Source organism: Notechis scutatus, chromosome 5 (genome assembly GCF_049901735.1).
Source record: "Notechis scutatus isolate UNSWTSFEM ecotype Mainland chromosome 5, rNotScu1.2, whole genome shotgun sequence".
In the NCBI taxonomy this organism is placed as follows: domain Eukaryota; kingdom Metazoa; phylum Chordata; class Lepidosauria; order Squamata; family Elapidae; genus Notechis; species Notechis scutatus.
Window position 1 is genome coordinate 70046782 of NC_142013.1, and position 24966 is coordinate 70071747.

The 24966-nt window shown below is 37.0% G+C and overlaps 1 protein-coding gene across 15 annotated transcripts in view; it reads left to right on the forward strand.

Annotated features, from left to right (window-relative positions):
* Positions 1-24966, forward strand: part of PHKA2 (phosphorylase kinase regulatory subunit alpha 2) — a 105768-nt gene that overhangs the window by 37139 nt on the left and 43663 nt on the right. For 8 of the 15 annotated variants that reach the window (XR_003371536.2, XR_015749850.1, XR_015749851.1 and 5 more), the window contains exons 18-30: positions 1263-1341; positions 1970-2136; positions 3633-3806; positions 6187-6275; positions 7198-7331; positions 8006-8162; positions 10289-10368; positions 10759-10837; positions 10945-11074; positions 13080-13181; positions 13310-13428; positions 15050-15079; positions 17819-17872. Coding sequence is in view for 8 of the 15 variants with exons in the window: in XM_026674939.2 (XP_026530724.1) it covers positions 1263-1341; positions 1970-2136; positions 3633-3806; positions 6187-6275; positions 7198-7331; positions 8006-8162; positions 10289-10368; positions 10759-10837; positions 10945-11074; positions 13080-13181; positions 13310-13428; positions 15050-15079; positions 17819-17872 (1394 nt within the window). In the remaining 7 variants the exon portion in view is untranslated. Of the gene's footprint in view, positions 1-1262; positions 1342-1969; positions 2137-3632; positions 3807-6186; positions 6276-7197; positions 7332-8005; positions 8163-10288; positions 10369-10758; positions 10838-10944; positions 11075-13079; positions 13429-15049; positions 15080-17818; positions 17873-24966 lie in introns of all 15 variants that reach the window. The other 7 variants (XR_015749853.1, XR_015749854.1, XM_026674942.2 and 4 more) reach the window with 3 other exon arrangements.

Here is a 24966-nt window from a genome sequence, read left to right on the forward strand (position 1 = left end):
CAGCATGTTTTTTTAGTGTTCTCCAGCAGTGCTCATCAAAGCCAGATAAGGTTTCTATGTGAGTGATGTGCATGTGCAAAAACCTCCTTTGGTTTTCCCAAGAAGACTTCTGCAATGCTTTGAAAGGTGCTTTTGTTTTAACAAAGATACCAGAACAAAGATATTGCTTCATATGATCTCCTTATTCCTAAGAGCAAAGGGAAATTGTCATATTGCTTTAGTTTGCAGACCCTGCTCAACATCTTTGGCGTTTGGGTAAGGCAGCATATTTCACAAGATAATTTAGTACATGCTATGTGAAGAAATATTTATCTTTTAAATAATCTACCAGTCATTTGTACTGAACGGCTTCTAGTTTCAGTATTATGAGTGATGTAGAAAAGTGACACTATTTTCTTATAATGCATAATTTTATAATATCTCCTTATAAGTGTCTTTTCTCTAAACTAAGCAATCCCAGCTGTTGCATTCTGTCATACTGTATATCAGCTCCCTGATTATCTTGATTATCTTCTCCATCTTCTCCAATTCCACAGTATTTCTTTTGATAACCAGAAACATACTATCAGGTGTCTTTTGGCACCATTTCCAATTAACACACTTTATTAAAAGTCATAAGCTTTTGTGACTATAGGTCATTTATGTAGCTCATGAAAGATGTGACCTTTAATAAAATTTGTTAGTTGAAAGGTGCTGCCAAGCTCTTGATTATCTTGGCACCATAGATTAATATGGCTGGTCTCCTATAATGTCAGAAACATATATGGTCTCTAGATGTGGTCAAATATACATATTTGTATATGATCATGTTGATTTTTATCCCTTTTTGAATGACCCCAGCATGGTTTTTGTCTCTTTTAAAGCACACTGTGTAAATAATTTTATCAAACTATCTACAATGAACCCAAGATATGCAGTATAGGATTTGAATAATTTTTGCAGTGAGTTGTGATATACAGTACATGATAGTCCCTCCTCCCACTCTTGGGAAAATCCATAGTCCAATTGAGCTCAAGCTTTCAGCTCTCATGCTTAACATATATGTAATATGTTTCTGTACGGTGAATAAAATGGCTTACAAATGGCATGTTGCTGCTTTTCTTCATCTGTGAAGGGAAGACTCAAAATAATATAGGTTAGGTGCTGCTTAAACCAACATTTTTCATACTGGATTTTCTTTTTAAGTGAATCATAAGTGAAAGATATTTCTCCAAAATATATGTAAGTATGTGTTTGTTGGTTTATTTATTTATTTATTTTAGTTGATGATGGGACTGATATTGATTCTGCAATTCTTGCCACCATAAGAAAGCTTGGAGATGGATATTTTGGAGGAGCAAGGTGAGCATTATATGCATTACAAGTAACTGAGACAATTCCTTTTTCCTATTTTCTATTATTGGGTAAAACTTTTCTGCCTAGTTTTTTTTCTGATTGGATGTTACCGTACAATTTGTATTAATGCTGGATTGTTTGTATTTACATTTGCTACTTTAGTAGTCGGTATATTTTAAAATACTTTTTAAGTTCCAGAAATTCACTATAAAAGGGGTTAATGAATAAATTAGGTGCGGGTCTGATACAAAGTTTGGAAATATAAGTTAATGCAAGGACATAAGTTAGATGACTCTATAAAGTGCAAAAAGAAAATGTAATGATGATGGGCATCTTTATTTTCCTGACCATCTGGCTATAGAACAGTATATCTTAATATGATTGTTTATCATATTTTATGTGATTTGATTAATTGTGAAAAACCCATTACTTATCAATTGTTGAACAGTGTGTTACTTAGGAATCTCTTTTAAACAGTATGCATATATGTGCTGTATATATGTGTGTATCTGCCTGTGTATGTGTGTTTGTACGTGTGCACAGGTGTGTGTGTGTGTGTGTGTATGTGTGTGTGTGTGTGTGTGTGTGTGTGTAACAAATATGTATTCTTCCTCTTCAATCTGTTCTTTTCCAGAGTGAAGTTGGGCAAACTTTCGGACTTTCTGACCACTTCATTCTATACAAACCTAAGTTTCTTGGATCCTGATTGTGACAGCAAGCTATTTGATGATGAGAATGAAGGCTACTCTAGCCCTGAAAGTGGCTATGAACTAGAAGATTATGCAGACTTCTGTGATAAGGGTAATGATACCTTTTCCTTTTATTTGCAAATAGTAACCAAGAGCCATTTTGATCACATTTGATGAATGCATATCCTTTCTGGATATGTAGTTAGAGTAATCATGCCTTAGTGAGTATTATGAGATGTTCTAAATTGAGATTATGTGGATGAGAGTTCAGGAGCTATAGTAAGTACAAAATGCATACACTGGATTGTTTTCTGATATGAGTCTGTTGACTATATTATGTTAATAAACTGTCAATTTATTTCTGACTGTAACTTAAGATAAACTTATAAATCCTCAGGTGGTTTTGAGACAGATAATATCCCTAAATGCACCCCCCGCCCCCCCAAATCTCTCAAATGAATCTGTAACCAAGATCTACTCGAAAGGATCAAGAAAGGCTTTATTAGTGTAAAGATGGAAAAACTTTTCTCTAGGATGATACCAGTGGAAAAAATCTTTCTGAGGAATTCATAGAGGTTCTTTCATTTGATTTTAAAAGATGAGTTAAAACAGTGTATATGAATTATACTATAATTACCTCAATTCTTTGTTATTTTAAAATATGTTTTTTCTGTTTTAATTTTTTTCAAGCTTTGTTAAAAATTTAAATTAAGTCCATGCCAGGCCAAAAAGCAACTTGGAAATAATTTGATAAGTAATATTAATAAAAAGGGAAAAGCTACAAAAATAATATTAGAAAATACATTTCAGCATGGAAGGTTGTGTGGTTTGTTCAAAGGTGCTTAAGTTGTTTAACTGCAGAGGGACTGGATGTCTGGATATTTTGAAAGATAATTTGGGACTTAATGGATAGCAGAATAGTTGAAGAGACTATCTATTTATGAAAAACAGAGGCTGGAAAAGTTAGAAAAATATAAAAATCTTAAATATTGAGAGTATACACAATCACTAATTTTAATATCTTATGTGTGTATTCATAAAGTCTGAAGATTTATTTATTAAATGTATATGCCATCAATCTCCTCGATATGGCGATTGAAATCAGAATGCTACATAGAACAAAAGTTCTTGCCTTGCTCAAAGATGTACAGGTAGTCCTTTAGTGACCATTTGAAGTTACAACAGCACTGAAAAAAGTGACTTATGACTCTTTTTCACATTTATGACTGTTGCGGAATCCCTGTGATCATGTGATCAAAATTTGGACACTTGGCAACTGATTCATATTTATGATGGTTGTAGTATCCCTACAACCATCATAATGGTTGTACGGACACTTGATTACCTTTTGCGACCTTCTGACAAGCAAAGTCAATGGGGAAGCCAGATTCTGTGATTTGCTGCTGTGATTTGCTTAACAACTGTGACAGGAAAGGTCGTAATAAGGGGCAAAACTCACTTAACAAATGTCATGCTTAGCAATAGAAATTTTGGGCTCAATTTTGGTCATAAGTCAAAGACTACCTGTGTATGACAAAATATAAGGTTAATTGGGCGGAGGCATAAGTGCTTTACTTAAACAGCTTTTCTTTGAATATTTCTTGACAGAAAGCCACGATGAACTGGACCAGTACATAAACAGTATGTTACAGAGCACTGCTCTGAAATCATACTTACCTTCACTCACAAAAGACACAGGCTCATCCTACGTGTTTAGTGCTGCTCATTCTACTAGAGAAATACTATCAATCATGGCCAAGGCTAAGGGACTGGATGTTCCAAGTAAGTTTTTATAACACTTTAAATATATACCATTTAACAGATGGAATGCCTGTAAATGCTGACGTCTTGCTACTGCAAAAATCTGAAATATACTTATTTCAATAAGATTAGAGGACATTTTATGAAAAATAAGACTTTATTTTCATGTATCTGTAGGAATAGTTAATAGAACAGACAGTATCATGATACATACCTATCAGGAAATTTGCCTAGTTGGTCACAAATTGTTAGAAAAAAGTGTCACTGTTAAGTACAGACAGAAATAAGAATCCAACATTTGGTGAGTTCTGTATTCACTGATTAATAGGGCAGGTTGTGAATCATGTTATTTTAAGCAACAAAATACAGGTAGTCATCAACTTACAACCACAATTGGGTCTCACAATTGTGAGACATTTGTTAAGCAAAGTTTGCCTGATTTTACAACTTTTCTTGCCTCAGTTGTTAAGTGAATCACTGCAGTTGTTAAGTTAATAACCTGGTTGTTGTCAATTTGGCTTCCCCCTGGACTTTTCTTCTCAGAAGGTTGCAAAAGATGATCACATGATTTTGGGATACAGCAATGGTCATAAATATGAACCAGCTGCAAAGCATCTGAATTTTGATCACATGATCATATGGATGCTGAAAATGTTGCAACTATGAAAAACAGTCATAAGTCATTTTTTTCAATGCCAATTGTAACTTTGAACAGTCACTAAGTGAACGTTGTAAGTCGAGGACCACCTGTACATTGTGATAAAGGTGGAGGAAGAAAAATTTCAACTAATTAAACATTCAGAAATATTTCCTCTGATTATTTTGACTACAGACAAAGATTTCCTGGTTAGGTAAGTTCTTTATTTATGAAGTGCTGAAATTTAAAAGTAAAGGGAAAATCAGGACAAAATTGAGCACAAACTATAACAATTCCTAGTTCAATATTTGTGAAATTATATGGCTCTGTTAGTAAATAAAACTGCCATGATTTACCACTTTGAGAAAGCCAGAAACAAATGAACCTCTAGAATTGGCACTCCTTCCGTTTCCTTTTCTCTTCAGCAGTTTCTCACTCCAAATTCCTTGAATCTGAGGAGAGAATGTGAGTTATAATTTGGGTAATTTAACATGTAAAATTTAAAAAGCAAATATCAGTTTAGAATTTGTTATGAATCACAGTTTCTGGCCTGGATAACATGGTATGTCAGAATCTGTGACACTAAGCTAAGCACATAAAAGTCCTAGACAAATCTGCATGTGCAACCTTGTACATTCTTATATCACGTAGGGACATGAAATAATCATGTCCATACATTTCATACATTTAGGAATTAACATTTTGGCTATTATTGCTATTATTCTAATACAGGAATATTGTCATGTTAATATATCTTTCTGGATTTGAACATAAGTGATAGCATATTTTTTTCTCTAGGCAGAACAACATTGATAGTAATTTAAATAGAAGTTACACATATGTGTAACCAAACTTTAATTCATCCAGCTTTTATTTTTATGAAAATCTACTTTAGAAAAGACAATATATTCTCCTCTTTTAATAATGCAAACTACTCCATAACAAGCCAGCTTTTCTTGTAAATGGTATTTGGAGTTTCTTTAAACTCATTTTGCTTATATTGTCTAATTCAGTGGTCCCCAACCTTTTTGTACCAGGGACCGGTTTCAAGCAGAAAATTTTTGCAAGGACTGTGGGGGGAGAGGGGGGGGCTTTTCCTGTCGCCGCAGCTATTCGGCGCCCGTTTCACCCCCCACCTCACTCCGCCCGCCCGCCCCACGTGCGCTTTCAATCCACAGTGTCCTGCTTTAGCCAGCCATGCCTGCCTGCCTTAGTTTCTGGTTGTTTGGGAGCAGCTCGGCTGAGAATAACTATTCGCCTCTTTTACCAGCGAAGCTGTTCCGATTCAACCATTAACGGAGGCAGGCAGGCAGAACGGAGCACTGGGTTGAACCCGCCGGCGCGGGCGGACGCCTTGCGGCGGGCGGACGGGGTGGGGTGGGGAGAAACGGGCGCTTTGGCGACAGGAAAAGGCCCCCGCTCTTTGAAGCAGTTTCCTCCTGGGCTGGTGGAGGAGCGAGAGAGCGACTGAGAGAGCTGATCCAGAGAGAAGGACAGGCTTCGGCTGCTTCCTCCCTCCCCTTCTTTCATTTGTGTCCTTGATCCCGATCCCAGCAGCACAAGGACAGAAGAAAGCCGCCATTTTTAAAAAAAATTCTTTGCGGTCTGCAGAGAGTGCTCCACGGCCCGGTACCGGTCCGCGGCCCGGTGGTTGGGGACCCTGGTCTAATTGATCCTCAGTATCATTTATATTTTGATTTCCAGCAACATTTGGATTTGTACAGTAGCAGATCTCTAAAACATTTTTACATTATTTTTTCCCAGATGTTTCAATGACCTTGCCTACAAAGGTTTTAAACACTCACCGGAAATCTTTGAACCTAGTTGACTCCCCTCATCCACAAATGGGTCAAGTAAGCAGTTCTATTATTTTCTTTTGGAAAATATTGTACTTACCAATTATATAAATTACTGTAATTCATTTATCAAAGTTAAAGATGTACAATTAGAACAAAGATAGAGTTTCACACAGCAGCTGTAAGTTTAAATGTAATGGCTTTAAGAAAGGATAGGATGGAAAAATGTTTGTTTGATAAACTATTTTATGTTTTGATTATATCCTCTTTCCCTGGCCCCACTCAGATATGGGACCTAATCATATAAAAATAGTGAGGTAGCCCATGATGCCAAAAGGGAACCACTTTTGCTAGGTAGCTTTATGTGGCATTTGAGTGCCATTTTATGAATGCATAAGTAATGGATAGTCGGAATAGTGACTATTCAATCTGATTATCATTATTCATACTAAAATATAAGTAAAACAAAATAAAATTATTATGCCAATTACTGGTCAGTCATGATTTAATAATATGTTAAGAACTGCTATTTGATACCAACTATTGGAATCTGGCAATAATAGTGGAGGATGCTAGGAATCAGATACAGACATACAGCCTTTAAATTGTACATCTCTGCTATTTTGGAGGTTGTCTTTCAGAATTTATGTTCTTGTATGTCTCAACTGACTGGAACTTAATTCCCAATGTTTATCTTATAAAATCTAACTAGTCTTAGTTTCGTAGCATCAACGTATATACCAAGTTTTCAGACACACATCAGCTAACCCATGTTGTTTTTTCAATCAGTAAAAATACATGTACTAATGAGCACTCATGACTAATGTTCTACCATGTATCCTTATATATTTTCCTTTTGACTTTTGTCATTTGGGGGGTTTGAATAAATTTTTATTTGATTTGGAAAATCAAATAATTTTATTTGGAAAATTAATCTACAAACTCCAAAAAATGTTTTGTGCTTTGTTTTGATTGATAGGAATCTAAGACTGCTCTTCATTTGCCCAAGGATGCTCATGGTGATTTGGATTGTGAGAAATTAATTGGGCAGCTAACAGAATGCCCTACTTTACATGACCAGGCTGATATATTATACATCTTATATCTAATAAAGTAAGTTTCCTTTTATGTCCTGTTGGCAGTTAATTTATTTTTAAAAATGATGTTCCAGAAAACTAAATATTCAGCTGTACTAATTTTTATGTAAGGTTGCCATTTGTTTCTATCCTGCTTGAAATTCTAATCTTGAAATTCCTGTTAATATTGATTATTTTACTTCCAGTTAACAATGTCCTTGACTTTGCTTGTCAAAAATCACAAAAGATGATCACATGATCCCTTTTTAACCATTATAAATATGAGCCAGTTACTAAGAGTCTGAATTTTGGTCATGTGACCATGAGGACCTGCAAGTGTGAACATGGTCCTAAGTCACTTTTTTCAGTACCATTATAACTTCAAACAGTAACTAAATGAACTGTTGTAAGTTGAGGACTACCTGTACAAGAGAACTATTTGAACAGTAACAAACAGTGATCAATCTCTCTCTCCTCCCTCCCTCCTTCCCTCCCTCCCTGTCTCTCTGTCTCTCCGTGTGTGTGTGTGTGTGTGTGTGTGTGTGTGTGTGTGTGTGTTTCTATCTCTCTCATGGGAGTCACGTACCAACCATGTTGACTAGCGTCCATTTCCCCAGAGCCAACTGAGTCAGTAAACAAGGACTACCTGTAATTCCTTTAAAAAAATAAATAAGGACATATAACCATCATGATATTTTTTTGTTTTGTAAGAGGTCTTGATTGGGAAACACAGCTCTATGGCCAGTCTGGAGTCACAGTTCATTGCCTCCTCAACGAACTGTACAGCAAAGCAGGTGTAAACCAAGAATGGGGGCTCATCCGTTATATTTCTGGCATATTGAAAAAGAAAGTTGAAGTCCTGGCTGAGGTATGCATCAAACAAATTGTTTCCATTTCAGTTTCTCTCAACCTTGAAAAGTAATTTTAAAAAAAGATTGCCCATGTTGCATGTACTCAGGTCCTACAGAGAATCCCTGTTCAAATGGCCAGAAGTAGTTTTTTTTTTAATAGACCATATTTTTTGGTCTATAAGACACACTTTTTCCATTCAAAAAGTTGGTGGAAATGTCTGAGTGTGTTATAGAGCAAATGTTGCTGAAGCCCCGCCCACCCGCCGGCCCTCACCCTTTGGCCTCTGCCTCCCAGCAATTTGCCTCCTTGCAGCAAAGAGCAAACAGCCTGGTCAGCTTCAGCACAGCCTTATTTAGCATGAGCAACTGTTTGGTGGTTGGATCAGCCTCCCAGAATACTGACGATCAGCTTTTCTGGGCTGCGGGGATCGCCATCGCAATCGCCGCCTCCATGTGCCCCATTTTCGGTCTCCACGTGTCCTGTTTTCAGCCTGTTCCAGGCGGTAGGAATTGCCACCACTTCCTATTGCCACCAATCCAAGGAGGCAAATTGCTGGGAGGCAGAAGCAGATTTTTTTTCCTTATTTTTCCCCCTAAAAGCTAGGTGTGTCTTATATTCCGGAGCGTCTTATAGTCTGAAAAATATGGGTATTTTCTTTGGGGTTGGTTTGCTCTGAAACACTTGTCCCTGGGATAAAAATATTCTCCTGGCCTTCCAGAAACTTATGAAACCTGGTTGCTCTAGAAGACATGTGGAATGTAAGTACCATAGAGCTTATAGTGCCAGAAATATTACAATCTTTATAGCATTTACTATAATTATATGTTGAATATGTTGTAATTTTATATTGGCTGCAAGTGATTCTTTTGTAGACTACGTTTTGACTGGTTTATAAATTAATAACCATTATATTTATTTATTTTTATTTTATACTTCACTCTATTATATATGGTTTTCATCTGGATATTAGCATACATACATACCCATTAAGCCAGAGAAATTATACCAGCACAATTAATACAAGATTTATGTTGTATGACATAAGCCAGGGGTGTCAAACTCAATTTCATTGAAGGCCACATCGGGATTGGGTTTGACCTTGGAGGGCCAGCAGAGGCATGGCCATGGTGGGAGTGACAAGGGATCACATCTCTGCAGACATAGTTTTATAAACTTACAAAAATAGGGAGGTGTACATTTCTGTGATTTTGTTTTTTTAATACTTGATCTACTTGATCACCTTATGAGAGAGAGAGAGACCACATTAAGAAACTGACTCCATAGGAAGACTAGAACTACAAAATTGTTGACATAGGCTACAGTAGCAGAATCCTGCAAGACTGAAAGGTAAAGTATTTTACTTTTCCTCCCTTTTATAACCTTCTGGGCCTGTTTTGGGCCTGGAAGGCCTCCCGGAGCACTCCGGAGGCTCTGTTTTGGGCCTGGAAGGCTTCCTGGAGAAATCCAGAGGCCAAAAGTTGTTGTGGGGTTGCGCACGCGCCCTGCCCGTGCCCCATTTTTCCTAGCAGAGGCACCGCGGGACAGTCCTTTGCTATTTCAAGACCAGCCCTCCAGGCCAGATCTAAGCACCCCACAGGCCAGATGTGGCCTGCAGGCCTTGAGTTTGACACCCCTGACATAAGCCCTGTGCAGGTATTTGGCAGCATATGAATTCAAATAACTTTCTTAAAATATAGGTGCCCATGTAGTTTCTCCATAATGACCTAGCATACTGAACTGCCTTTTAGATCATTCCAGATGTAAGCTCCCAAAGTATGTTTGAACACTGATTTTCCAGATACTGCATCATCTGAGAAGCTCACATTAGTAGAGCAAAAATTCTATAATGCTTGTTTCTCACTTGCAAGGGAACAGGAAAGCATGTTCCTGTGCATACTTCTCCAGTAGGTCTAACTTCATAAAGAACAAAAACCCTGCATTTGGTTGCTTCCTTTGCTGGACCTCCCTACAAAACATTGAGAGATAATCTTATTGTGTTTTTCTATATCAGATTCAGATATAGAAGAATTTGGATTTGACAGTGATATGGAATGACTGAACCAATTTTTCAAAATTTAAGTGTAATGCACTTGCTACTTATTTAATAATTTAAACTTTCTCCTTTCCTTTGTTGTGTGCCAGGCCTGTACAGATCTTTTATCCCACCAGAAGCAACTTACAGTTGGTCTCCCGCCTGAGCCCCGTGAAAAAACAATTACAGCGTATGTGAATCTCTTTATCTTAAACCAATGTCTTATTTTTCATACTTCTTGACAGCTTTATGCTAAGATTTTTAGAAAGTACTTTTAGTAGTAAAAGGAAATTGGGAAACATGAGTCATATCTGAGATCATACAAGATCTTAGCCAGTTTGTTAAAATATATAATAGCAAAAATGCTCTTTTTCATTAGCAACACCACTGTTGTGATTTGCAAGTCATTTAGAGGACCAAAAGACTAAAACCAAGCAATACAGCCTGCCATGCTAGCCTTCTAATAAAAATTACAGTCTGATAATTTGGGAGAGTAATTTATAAAGCTAAGCTTGAAAAATAGCTATAGAGTCACTGACAGAGTTTTGCTTATGCCTTTAATTAAATTCAATTTCTGTAGGCCTTTGCCTCCTGAAAAGCTGACCAAATTAATATATGAAGCCTGTGGCCAGGATATCAGCATTGCAGTCCTCACACAGGTAATATGAAAAAAGCAATAAAAAAGAAATTATTTTATTATTGCCATTGTGTATCGTGTGTGATAGAGATCTCTAAAATCAATTCTTCTCTTCCGCAACCCTGACAGGAAATTATAGTGTACCTGGCCATGTATGTCCGGTCACAACCCAGTCTCTTTGCAGAAATGCTCAGACTCCGCATTGGGCTCATTATTCAAGTGATGGCCACAGAACTTGCTCGCAGCTTGAATTGTTCGGGTAAAGCTACTTTCTCTTTCCTATTATTCTGGAATAAAAGAGGGGGTTTTAAGTGTATTTCAGAGGTGAGAAGATGGATGGCAATAGCAGTTTTGCATATAATAAGTATAACGAAAAGGAGTAAAACATAATCGAGGAAATAAAGCACTTCCAAAACAAGAGGAAATTATGGGTAAAGGTCAGTAGTAAGCATGTTAAGGGAGTAATACACTCATAGGTAATACCATATTTACCGGGCTATAAGCTGCTACTTTTTTCCCACGCCTTGAACCCTGCGGCTTGTACAACAGTGCGGCTTATCTATAGATTTTTCTTCGCTAACTGCCATCAGGGGGCGCAAAAACATGACAGACACAAGAGGTCAATGCAAAGAAGAAGACGCTACCGGTAGTTTTTGGCGCACTCAACGTAAGCAGCACAACACGCACGAACGCAAAATATTTTTCACACCCTCATCATGGAAACTACACGAAGAAAAGCATATGATGCAAGTTGCTTTAAGTTGAAAGCAATCGATCTGTCTATCCAGGAAGGAAATAGAGCTGCTGCACATAAGCTTGGCGTTAATGAATCAATGGTGAGACGTTGGAGATGTCTGGCCGCATGCAAAGAGCATTATTTTTCTGTGTAAATATCTCATTTCACAACGTATATATCTGTGGCTTATAGTCTGGTGCGGCTAATATATGTAAAATATTTTTTTCTTTTAAAATTTAGTGGGTGCGGCTTATATTCCGATGCGCTCTATAGTCCGGTAAATACGGTAGATAGTTTTTATTTTTGTCAACTAACACTGTTAATTAACAAGATATTTTGGGGAACCCTTGATACTGCCTGTACTTGCCTCGTGAGCATATGATCAAATGGTGATTACACTCAGAATCAATTTCCCTGTTTAATTTTCTAAGTTCCTTCTTCAAATAATATAATTTCAAGCAAGTTATAAAATATGACATTTCTATTGCTTGGTTTATATTTGCCTAGTGGTTGTTTTTCTGAACAAATAAATAACCTATTATAACCTGGAGTACAGATATATAATGGCTAGAGTTATAACAAAGGCAGTGGTCTTAATATAGTTATTACGTAGATAAAAACAATTCAGTGATTATATAATAACTGCTACAGAACTTAAGGTTTTTCATCCGGAAAATATGGCTTCTTTTTAAATATCCAGATAAGTTTGCAGCTAAATGGATTGCATTGAAATTCCTCATAACCCCTAGAGAGGATTTACCATGCACAGGATTACAAGATCATTTTTTTTTTTCTCTGCAGAATCTTTGCAACCAGATATTCTCTTCCACAGACTACAGCTTCTCTAATTCCCAGATAGCAAGGCATAACTAGAAATAATTTGCAATCCATACACAAGAGAGCACCAATTTGAGGAAAGCTATTCTATGTGTCATGTTTATGTTTCATAGTTTTACCATAAAAAAAAAGAAAAGAAAAAATCAATAGGTTGGCTTCTTATCCCTGTATTTCTCAGCTTCTCGTGGTTGACAAAGACTGCAACAGATTGTGTAATAAAACAGTCAAGTTAAATAGTTTGTATTGGGACATATGTGGATGATACCGTGTTCCCCAAATTCCATTTTCAGAAACAGTCCAAGAAAAGCTTCAGTACAGGAAATATTTTTGTTATATAGTGAAATAAAAGGCCGAGCTCTTGGTGTTAAAAGTGAAATACTATTTTGAGATACAGATTTAGATCAGGGGAGGGGGTAGATTAGTACTTTGCCTCATGGGCATAACGTGATTTTTTTGATGATGGAATTATGGGCAGGATAATAGTGAAAAAATTGTTAAAATTATCTTCTTGAAAAGAATTGCACCAGCTATTTATTTTTACACAATAAGGGACTGATAGCAATGTGTATCATACCTTTACTAAGCTGAGCAATAACAACTTTATTCCTGCAAAATGAATGATCTTGACAATATGTTTTCATTCAGTTTACTTGCCCTTGAAATTTAGGGCCTTATTTTTTTCCCCCTACAGGTGAAGAAGCCTCTGAAAGTTTAATGAATCTGAGTCCCTTTGATATGAAAAATCTTCTTCATCATATTCTCAGTGGAAAAGAATTTGGAGTCGAAAGGAGCAGTAATATATTCACATATGCGCGCTTGTATACACACACAAACATACACAATTCTTGTTTTCTTATTTTAAAAAACTCTCTTGTGTATTTAAACAATTTTATGGTGTCTTCCTTTCTTTTCCATCCTCAGTGCGTCCTCTTGATTCTTCTACATCCAGCCCTGCTATATCTATCCATGAAGTGGATCACACTGGAGCAACAAAGACAGAAAGAAGTGGCATTACAAGACTGAAAAGTGAGATGAAACAGGTGAACAATGATTCTTCTTCGCTTAGCTTTTAGCAATAGCAGTAGCACTTAGACTATATATTGCTTCACAGTGCTTTACAGCCCTCTCTAAGTGATTTACAGAGTCAGCATATTGCCCCCAACAATCTGGATCCTCATTTTAGCCATCTTGGAAGGATGGAAGGCTGAGTCAACCTTGAGCCGGTCAGGATCGAAATTCCAGGGCTTTGGGCAGCATTAGCCTGCAATTTTGCATTCTAAACCACTGCACCACCACAGCTCTCTTTAAACACCTTAAGACAGAAAACTATCCTGTTTCCCCAAAAATACAACCTACCCTGAAAGTAAGTCCTAGCTTGGTTTTTACACGTGTGCCCAATATAAGCCCTACCCCCAAAATAAGCCCTAATTAAGATCCCGCCCACTCCAGAATGCACTGGTAAAAATTAAGCTAGGGTGGGAATGTGGGGGGTGGAGCTGCCCTACTTTGGATAGTTTGGATACCTTTGGATAGTTGTAGCCAGGCCTCACACACCCCGACACCTGCCTTGCCAGCCCATTTCTTCTGCAGCTGGCAAGGCTAGCAAGGCTTTCCTGAAGGCCTCCGTAGCTGATAACAAAGCTCCAGATCAATCCAGAGCTCTGTTATTGACTGCAGAGACCTTTAGGAAGGCGTTGCTGGCCACAGAAGAAAAAGTTCCTGAAGGCCTCTCACAGTGAAAAAGAGGCCGGGGGTGATGCATTCAAGTGAAGTTAGTCAATGGATGACATCCCCCCAAATAAAACCTGGTGCCTTTTTTGGTACAAAAAATACATATAAAACAAGGTCTTATTTTTGGGGAAACACGGTATTACTTTATGGTGGTAACAACCCATCAGTAACTTTGACCATTGAACATTGCTTAATTTTTGTATATATCTTTCCTGGGCTCCCAGGATTGTATATTAGTTTTGGCATCCACCACCACTACACCAATGTTGTCATAGGTCTTTATTTACATAGTGGGGGAAATAGGAAGAGGAAAGAACATGAGGTGTGTTCAACCCCTTGAGTTATTTATAAAAATAATAAAAATGGAAGATTTATTTATGTATTATTACGTCCCATTTTTTGTTTTGTTTTTATTTTTATAAATAACTCAAGGAGTTAAACACACTTCATGTTCTTTCCTCTTCCTATTTCCCCCACCACAATAACCCTGTGTAATGCGATTGTCTGAGAGAGAGTGACTAGCCAAAAGTCACCCAGCCAGCTTTCAACAGTTTCCTGGTTTCTAGGCTGGTAACCACTAGACCAAATTTATTTACCCAAGGACTTGTGAAATGAATGTGAAAAATTGCAATAGTGACAATGATGATAGAAGAATGCCACCGTTGATCACAGTCTCTTCAGGGTGATGGGCTTTCTGGAGCAATGCTTAATATTGCACGAGCAATTAAAAAAGGGAAATTTACCATTTACCATTTACCATTATTTTATAAATACTTTGTAAAAGAAGAGTACTTGTGATATATCTCTGAAATAATAGTAATAACTTGCAAGTTGCACTCGTTGTACTGCCCATATTCATAATCCTAGACTATTTAATATTTATACCATTATTAATGTAACTATTGACAATGTTTTTCCCCCTTTTTCTAGAGACATAAGAGACTAAGTAGTAATGAACAGGTGAAATGAACCATCGTCTATCTATGCACAGGAAGCTGTTAAATCTGCATGCTTTTCTGTGGTATCTCTCAGCTGCATTTGCAAATGCACACAAATATCAAAACTAAAAATTACTAATATATGTTTATGTGGCACATGTGTAATATGAAGCTTTTATGGGCTTGCTCTGCTTATGTGGGCTCCATCCTGTTTTCAGAGTCACTAATTCGGGGCTGTTTTCTTGAATCTATAATATTTTTGTAATTTGTTACTGTAGCGTAGCAGCACCAGCATGCTATAACAGCAATTTTCTCAGTGCCGTTTCATTACATTTAAACATGTAAAGGGTAAAGATGACTAGAAAGACATGTGTAGGATTAGGGACAATTAACAAGCCAGGATTATCAATAATTCCTGTTGTCTTTTGACTCTCTGAGAAGTAGAGATTCAGCCACCTGAAGCTCTTGGAGGCTGTGTTTGCTATGTGTTTTTACTACTACTTTCCTTACTTCAAATTGATAGTGGAAATAAATATTAACATAATAATGTTAATATTTTAATAATTATAATTAACATAATAAATATTAACAACTTTTTTTACACTGTTTAGAATCGCTGTCTCAATTATTAGGCATATCCCCACAAGGTAATAAAGAAAATAGTCTTTGGGGTTATCTTGCCCAGTAGTATTATCTATACTGACTGACAGATTTCAAACAAGATCTACCCAGTCTTACCCAGAGAACTTCAAGAATTGAATTTGACATTTCTTGGCATCTTCTGCCTTTTAACTAAAGGTAGTCGTCGACACGATCACAAGTGAGCCAAAATTTCTGTTGATAAGCAACATAGTAGTTAAATGAGTTTTGCCCCATTTTACAACCTTCCTTGTCACAGTAGTTAAGTGAATCACTGCAGCTATTAAGTTAGTAACATGGTTGAATCTGGCTTCCCCATTGACTTTTCTTGCCAGAATGTTGAAACAGTGATCATATGACAGAAAGTCGCAAAAGGGGAACCCATGACTCCAGGACTCTACAACCATCATAAATATGAACCAGTTGCCGAGCATCTAGATTTTGATTACATGACCGTGAGGATGCTGCAACAATCATAAGTGTGAAAAACAGTCATAAGTAACCTTTTTCAGTGAAGTTATAACTTTGAACAACCACTAAAGAAATAGTTATATGTTGAGGACATTTTTTCCTACATCCAAGTCCAATTGTTTAGAAATTATTTATCCCAGCCTAATTGTGATTTTTAGAATTGATTAGGAAGCAGTTCTACCTAGAATTATTTTTCCCATAACACCATTACTTAGATGTTTAAGTAATGCTCTTTTTTAAAAAAATTCTCAAAATATAATATGCCCAAGTTATATTCTACTTCTCTGTAATGTGTGTATATTAACTGTTTGCTGTGAATAATTTTCTATTACAAGTCTTCCATTACAAGTATTATTGCATTATAGTATAAACTGATTAGAGGGATGGAGTGGTTGTAAAAGAATGAATTTTTGGAAGTCAGGACACTTAAAAGGAATACTACAGATCCAAGTTTGGAATTTTGAAGTTTTACTTAGCTTTATCTTCATTTTAAACGAATTTTTATTTGTGTACTTCCCAGAGTTGTTGGGAGTTAAGTGATATGTAAATTTTAATAATAATAATGAACTTTCTTAGAGAAGGATGGTAAAAACTTATACAGTGAATGTATCTTTTGTTATAAATTTCTACAAACTTTAGTATTTAAAGAATAAATAGAATGCTTGCCTCCTTTCATCCTCTCCCAAAACTGATTTGGGATGCTCCTATTCAAAGCCCTTTAAGGCCCAAGACCATATAAGGCAATTTTAGAATGAACAGAAGAAGACCTGACTTACTATTTGACCCTCCTTTTTCATGCATGCAGATACCATTGCTTTGTGGCAATTGTATTGTAATATATTAGTTCCGGCCAAAAAAGAAAGAGATTACATTTGCAGCAACTACTATGGAATTAAATTTTAAATATGGTTTGATCTCATAGATCTTCTCAAATTACTCTCCAGGAATCTAGTCTTTCCGTTTTGCATTTAGCAATTAGTAGCTCAGCAAGGAGAACATGCAAAACTAGAATTAAAATATGGGGAAAATTAATTCCTCTCTGTGGTTCTGTAAATTTAAAATCCATGAAAAAGATGCACCAAATTGGTATTTGCAGAGAAAAAAGAGAAAGCAACTTCTCAGAAATGATTTACTTTTTTATACCGTTGCACTCCTAGAAGATTCATAGGATTTACATCATGGATAAAATATATACATATATGATTAATTTTATTTAATCCTTGCATTTTTAGCAAAGTGATCCATTAACTTCAATTTTTGCAATAACCTGGTCTTTAACATTGCATTTGCATGCATCTTCATGGTATATGGCATAGGTCAAGATTTTGATCTTTATTGCAAATTCGCTTCAGATTTTAAAGTTTGTGGATTTCATTTATTATTTGGTACATCAATATTCTCAGTAACAGTATTGGACACAAAATCCAGAAGCATCAAACAGAATAGAATATATTTTCATTAGGCACAATGAAAATATTCAGTTTTCTCTAGTACTACTGAAAGTACAGTAATGTAATCATCTAGCAGACATTAACAAAGGGAAAACAAGTGTTTTGAGTTTTGCCCTTTTTTAATGCATACTTATTTTATATATGTTTTGTTGATTTTACCTACTGATTATTTTAATATGTTTTGTATTTCTGTTTTATAGTTCTTCTATGGGGGCCATTCCATATCCAGCAGCATGCACTCATCCAGGTCCATGGTAATCCATCATTCAGAAACTTAAAATCTCTCTCTTCCCTTATTGTGGATAGGCACATGGCTAAGATCAACTGGCCTTAATTTATCATGTATTAAAGATATTGTAATGTTTTTTCCTTACAGTGAAAGTCATAACAAATTATTAATTAAAAATTAAACTTTTATGAGTATAACATACATCATGTGATTGGAATTATATGTTCAAAACACAGAACATGTAGATTTTACAGAAATAAAAACTAGAAAGAGACAAAATTGTATAAAGTAACAGTTTAAACTCCCTATTAATCTACAAGTTTTCTTTAATTAGTAATATTGGTTGTAAGGCTATTAGAGAAATGAATCCAAGACTATATAATCTAGATTTATTTTATTGAAATAATTTTGAACTCATAATTTGCCACATGAACTATGCTTATAAAATTAAACACTAGAAAATGAGTTTCCATTAATTAAATAAAAAATATTTTCAAACAATGAGCAGGGATAAATTGACACAATCTCTGTCCACATACACAGATGCAATTATTTAATTATTAAAATCAAATAATTAGAAACTATTATAATACCTAATGCCATGAGCACAAGGGAAATCTCAGAAGTCTAAAATCATGTATGTAATCCATCCCTTTTTAAATGTGATTTAATACAACAATCATTACATTTCATAATGCCAAAATGCATAATGGTAAATCCAGCATGAAAGGTCAATCTGGGTCAATCTGAAATTCTACTGATATGGAAGAAGAACACTTTATTTTTCTTTACCAATTCTTTACCAATCGGAAAGGATGTTTAACTGGAACAGGCTTTCACCTAGGTTGAAACATTGATTTCCAATTATTTATTAGTAGAAGAATTTTAGCAATATAAGTACAAACAAAAAATAGTATTTAGGACTATAATTGCTTCAATACTGGCACTTCCACTGAACCATAAGGTGATTCAATGTCAGACTGGCTCCAGCTATTCCCTACTAAAAAATGACCTTTGACTCCATAGGATTTCGAGAAAAGGTACTTTTACTACTTTACCTGCACAAGAAAAAACCCCAATTGTTTTGGGTTTCCTGCATATTTCAATCCCAGGGCAGGAGGTGTCATCATCCCTTGTCTCAGGAGGACAGCCCCCACCTTGGGAAGGGGCTACATTGCCTGAGCAGTCCAGGTGAGACTGCCGCTCATCCCATTGTGGCCGCCTGCACTGTGGCGCCATTTCCTACCAGCCCCATGGCGATCAAGACTCTGCTAGCTGGGCAAGGAGTTCTTTGGCCCGCCAGTTCCCAAAGGCATCTCTCAATACTCTTCAGGTTTGTTCCACCAGGTCTTCTTGTTCATCCAGCTCCACTGTGAATTCCTCTTTGCCCCAACCTCTGCAATGCTCCCATTTCCTGGCCCATAGCTTCCCAAGGTATATGTTATGCCGAAGACTTTTTCTTCCTCCTTTACCCCCAGGGTGAATGAGCAATGGGGCTTTGGGGCTTCCTCACCGATGCTCACGTTCCTCAGTCATTCGGGCTCCTCTTTGGGGGTGATGCGGTTTGGAGCTCCAGCCTCCTCCAGGCCACTTTTGTGGCTTGTCATTTTTTTCTCAGTTCCCTCAGTAGACCAGTCTACAGCAGAGCTTGCCTACTTTCAGTCTGGCCTTAGCTACTCCCTAGGAAAGAACAGCTCTTGATTCCCTAGAGAAAAGGTACTTTTACTAGAGATGCTGAATGCAGCATGGATGAGGGAAGCTCTGAGGAAAAACAGTGCTCAAATTGTACACTGAAAGCAATCCCCAGTGTCCAAAACCCTTCCCCCTGGGTGAGCAGTCCAATCAGGTCTCATTCCGATGTTTTGGGGACTTAGTGCTTCAGGCACTGGTGTAAATTCCCAGGATGGGCATCCTTGAAGCTTGGCAGATGGCTTGGTTTGGCACTTCTGGTTCTTGTTAGTGTCCATACTCTCCAATTTCTCACAGCCTTCCTGATTATGGCAGTTGCTGGTGAACTTCAAAAGAAGAGAAGATGGGCAGCTGACAGCTGACTAGCTTTTTCAATGTACAATAGTCCTCAACAAACCTGCTTTGTTCAACCATTACAATCCCAGACTACCAGTTGTGGTGATTAAGCAGTTGCTCAAGATGTTAAGCAGAATGCAGGGGTGCCTCATAGGATGGGGGGGAGGCCCTGGGAGGCCTGTTGCAAGCTGCAGCATCCACAAACATATGGAAACGTGCCACAGCTCTGGACCTGGTCCCTACCCCACCATGCCTGGGGAGCAGATCCCTAGGGAGCTAAAATCCTTGGACAGGCAGCTCTTTAAGCTAGTTCCCATTCACAAGAGGGAATCTTTTCAGCAGGTGGTAGCAACTTGCCACATTCTCTGCTGGTTTCCCCATTGACTTTCTGGATAAGACAGCAGAGGAGATTGCAAAGGGCAATCCTTTGATTATGGTACACTTGGTAATCCGTATGTAAGTAGAGCACTATTATGTGAGTGGTGAGAGGATTAGTGTGATGTTTTCCAGTGGTTGGAAGTACTTTATAGGTTGTAAAGCACCTTGTCTGAGATGCTATTATTTCCAAACACTGTTAAGAGAATGGTTATACATCAAGGACTATTTGTATCTGACAGCATATTTCATTCAAATGACTTGATGGATGGATTGTTTCCTTCTCCTCTGATCTAGCGTTAAATAAAATTAACATAGATCAGTAATTCAATTCTCAAAGCTTAAGGCTATACATGAGAATAAATCAGCAAAGTATGATGTCTTTCATAGGATGTCTTTATATTTCTGAAGAAATATGCAGAGATGAGATAGTTGCAATATAGCATCTTCAGATTATTCATTGATCCATCTAGTCAAGAGTAATGCATTGATTGGCAGCTTTTCTCCAGACTCTGAGGCAAGAGTTTTCAAATGCTACTGGAGTTGCCAGGTAATACAGTACTTGCTGTCATAATCTTTCTTTTAATTCCTCCTAAATTATATGGTTAACATATATGTTCTGACATTTTGCATATTGTAGTAAACCTATCAAGAAGTTTACTTTATGGTTGCCAATTTAACACCTGATGTCCATACCCAGGTAACAGTCACAGTATGGGATAGTATAAAATTGGTCATGAGACTTTGATCTTGAGCCATCGGATTTTCTCAATTCAATGTACCCTCAAATCTTTTAAGGTTAACATCTGTAGAGGAGAGAATCGTTTACTGTATGTCATCTTAAATTCGTGGAGGAAAAGTAGACTGGATATTAAACAAAATAAATAATTTCCTTTCCTTTACAGAATACGGTAAAAGTTGCCTAAGTGGTTATTCTGCCTTGAAGTGAATTTAATAGTTGTTGGTTCTTAAAACTGATTTTATATATGAACATCCATATCTTTAATAGTTGCGTAAGAACATTTTGGCATGTGAACTTTTTCCAAAGTGATTTTTCCTACAACCTCTATAAATGTTCAGGAATTCTTTCTATCTATCTATCTATCTATCTATCTATCTATCTATCTATCTATCTATCTATCTATCTATCTATCTATCTATCTATTTTGTCAATTGCTTACAAGATAATAGGTATAAGTAAAAACATAGTTATGAATACATGGATACATATAAGAAAAATAAAAAATAAAGGAAACAATAGGACAGGGATGGTAGGCACATTGGTGCGCTTATGTACGCCCCCTACAGACCTCTTAGGAAAGTAGTGAGGTCAATAGTAGACAGTCTAAGGTTAAAGTTTTTGGGGTTTGGGGAAGAAACCACAGAGTCAAGTAGAGTATTCCGACATTGACCACTCTGTTGTTGAAGTCGTATTTCCTGCAATCAAGTTTGTTGCGATTAACCTTGAGTTTGTATCTACTGTTTGCTCTTGTGTTGTTATGGTTGAAGCTGAAGTATTCATGGACAGGTAGGACATTGCAATGTATGATTTTATATACTATACTTAGATCGGACCGAAGGCATAGTTCTAGGTTTTCTAGGTCTAGAATTTCGACTCTGGTGGCATAAGGTATTCTGCAACGAGTAGAGGAGAACTCTTCTGGTGAAATATTTCTGGACTTTCTCAACTGTGTTAATATCAGATACATAATGTGGGTTCCAGACTGATGAGCTGTATTCAAGTATTGGTCTAGGAAATGTTTTGTATGCTCTAGTTATTAGTGTAATATTACCAGAGAAAAAGCTACGTAAGATTACGTTAACAACTCTTAAGGCCTTTTTGGCTATGTAGTTACAGTGGGCTCTAGCACTTAGATCATTAGAGATGAGTACTCCAAGATCCTTGACAGAGTTTGGATCATCAACAAGGTCTTGACTATTCAGCCTGTATTTTATTTTCTGGTTTTTTTTGCCAATATGTAGGAGAGAGCATTTATTTGTTGAGATTTGAAGTTGCCATTTGTTTGACCATTCTGATACATAGTCAAGGTCTTTTTGAAGGGTAGCAGTATTGTCTGTGGTGTTGAATAGCTTTACATCATCAGCAAAGAGAATGCAGTTGCTCTTGATATGATCACAGAGGTCATTTATGTAGAGTATGAAAAGAGTTGGTCCTAGAACACTGCCTTGGGGGACACCACTGTTGACAGGTACAGAATTTGATAGGATTCTCCCAATTTTGACCATTTGTTGTCTGTTTGACAGGAATGCTTCTATCCAGTTATGTAGGTTTCCAGAGATACCGTAAGATTTTAGTTTTAGGAGTAGTTTGTCGTGTACCATTGAATCAAAGGCTTTACAGAAGTCTATGTAGATTGTGTCTATTGCTTTGCCCTGATCGAGTTGTGTAGTCCATATGTTTTTGCAGTGTAAGAGTTGCAGATTACAGGATAGTTTTTTCCTGAAACCAAATTGTTTATTAGAGAGTAGGTTGTTTGTTTCTAAGTGGAGGATGATGGATTGGTTAATAATTGATTCCATGACTTTACAGGTGACGCAACATAAAGAGATTGGTCTGTAATTTTCAACTAGGCTGGGGTCTCCTTTTTTGAAGATGGGATGACCGTGGCTTGTGACCATAGTTTTGGCAAGGAGCTGGTCCTGAAAATTTTTTCTAAGATTATGCTTAGAGGTTCAGCTATGGCAGTGGATAGCTTTTTTAAGAAGTAGGCACATGTTCTGTCCGGTCCAATAGATAGAGATGGTTTTAGATTGCGTAGTGCTTTTTCAACATTGTCTTCTGTAAAATCGATATGTATTAGATCATTGTAATTGTCTGTGGTTCAACTAGGAAATACTGGGCATGATCCATTGCTGTTTACAAATACTGAGCCAAAGAATGTGTTAAAGAGGTTGGCTTTAATAGTGTTGTCGTTGCAGTCTTTACCATTAGGTCTTTTCAGGGGTGGGATGGACTTTGAGTCTTTTTGTTGTTTACAAAATTGTAAAAAGCGCGGGTGGAATTGGTGCGTAGAAGGTTTTCTTCTTGTTTAATGTGACAATTGGTGCATTCAGTTTTTATCTGGTGGCATAAATTTTTGTATCAGCTTTTGAAGTTGGCAACATGACCAGATTTGTTTTTCCGCCAAAGTGATTTCGTTTTGGATTGAAGCTTCCTTATTGTTATGGGTAATTTGTTTTTTCTGGTTTTGGGAGTTATTATTGGTACATATAGTTTGATGACTCTTTTGACTTCAAGTAAAAATATGTTGTGGTCTTCTACAGTATTGCATCCAGTGAATAGAAATTGCCAATCAAGGAATGAGAGTTCGTTGTTTGTAAGATCATAGTTGCCTTTTTTGAAGTTATAATTGGGGATTCCGTCATTGTGATTATTTTTGTGTGGACGTATGTTGAAACAAAAGCCAATCATGTTGTGGTCACTGTTGGAAAAGGGTTCTTTAATTTGTGTTCCGTAAATTGAATTCAAACTATTGCAGAAGATGAGATTAAGGCAGTTGTTAAGTCTAGTGTTGTTGGTTACTAGTTGTTCTAGTCCCAGATTTGTTACTGCATTGTATAAGGGTGCATGTGTGGGTTCAGTTGTACATTCGTTAAGGGTCCAGTTAATACGAGGTAGATTGAAGTCACCCAGAAAGATAAAAGTGTGTGGGCAGGATGCTGCCCATGTTAGTAGTGAATTTAGCTTGTTTGCATGTTCAATGTCATAATCAGGGACTCTGTAACATAGTAAGAACCGAAATGTGATATTTAAGGACAGTTCACAGACGATTGTTTCAGGAATAGCAAGCTCCTGGGTAACTTGGATGTTTTTTAGATGTAGGGACTTTTTATAGAAGATAGCAACACCATCTCCTCTACAGATTTCACGATCTGATCGGTTAACATGGTAGTCTATTACTGTGGTAATGGAGTCAGGGAGAGATGCGTTGAGCCATGTTTGACAGACAAATATAATGACAAATTTAGCCGTATTTAGTAAGAGGAGAAATTCAGGTATTTTATTTACAAGGCTTCTTGCATAGGGTAGCTTGCATTACAGGCCAGTTGCACTCCTTCTGGCAGTCTCAGGAGGATGAGGAGAGAAAGTGCTTTTCTGCACCTGCACAGTGCTCATCTCTCTCTTGGAACAGCCTGTGGAGACAGTGGTGTTCATTAATCGAGGGGACGCAGGCTCGGCCTCCCACAGCCACCTTGATTGAAATGTGGCTTTGGGTGAGTGGGGGGACCACAATTTGGACATATTGGTTTGACCTTCCACAATAGTCCCGGTTTCTCTTGTGACCCCTTGGGGAAATTAATTGCCCATAACAGTTGAGGTGCTGGACCTACAGAATTTATGGATCTTTTCTTAGTCACAGAAACTGACTAGATGACTTTTTGCCCATCCTACCTCACATTGCTGTGGGGAAAATAGTTGAAGGGAGCATTATGTATGCTTTGAATTGGACAAAGTAAAGCAGGATATAAATCCAAAAAATAAAGAAATAAATAAGCCTCAGCCCTTTATTATCCTTGGTGAGGCGGACAATTTATTTTGCCCATACAAAGCAATAGATGGCTGAATAGCCCAATAATCCCAAAAACGGCTTATGGAAAAAAGCACTTAAATAATTAGCTGATTCTCCATTTTTGTGCTGGCTGTCCATTTTGATAAATGCATGGTATTAAATGGTGTAACGGATGGACCTTTGAAAT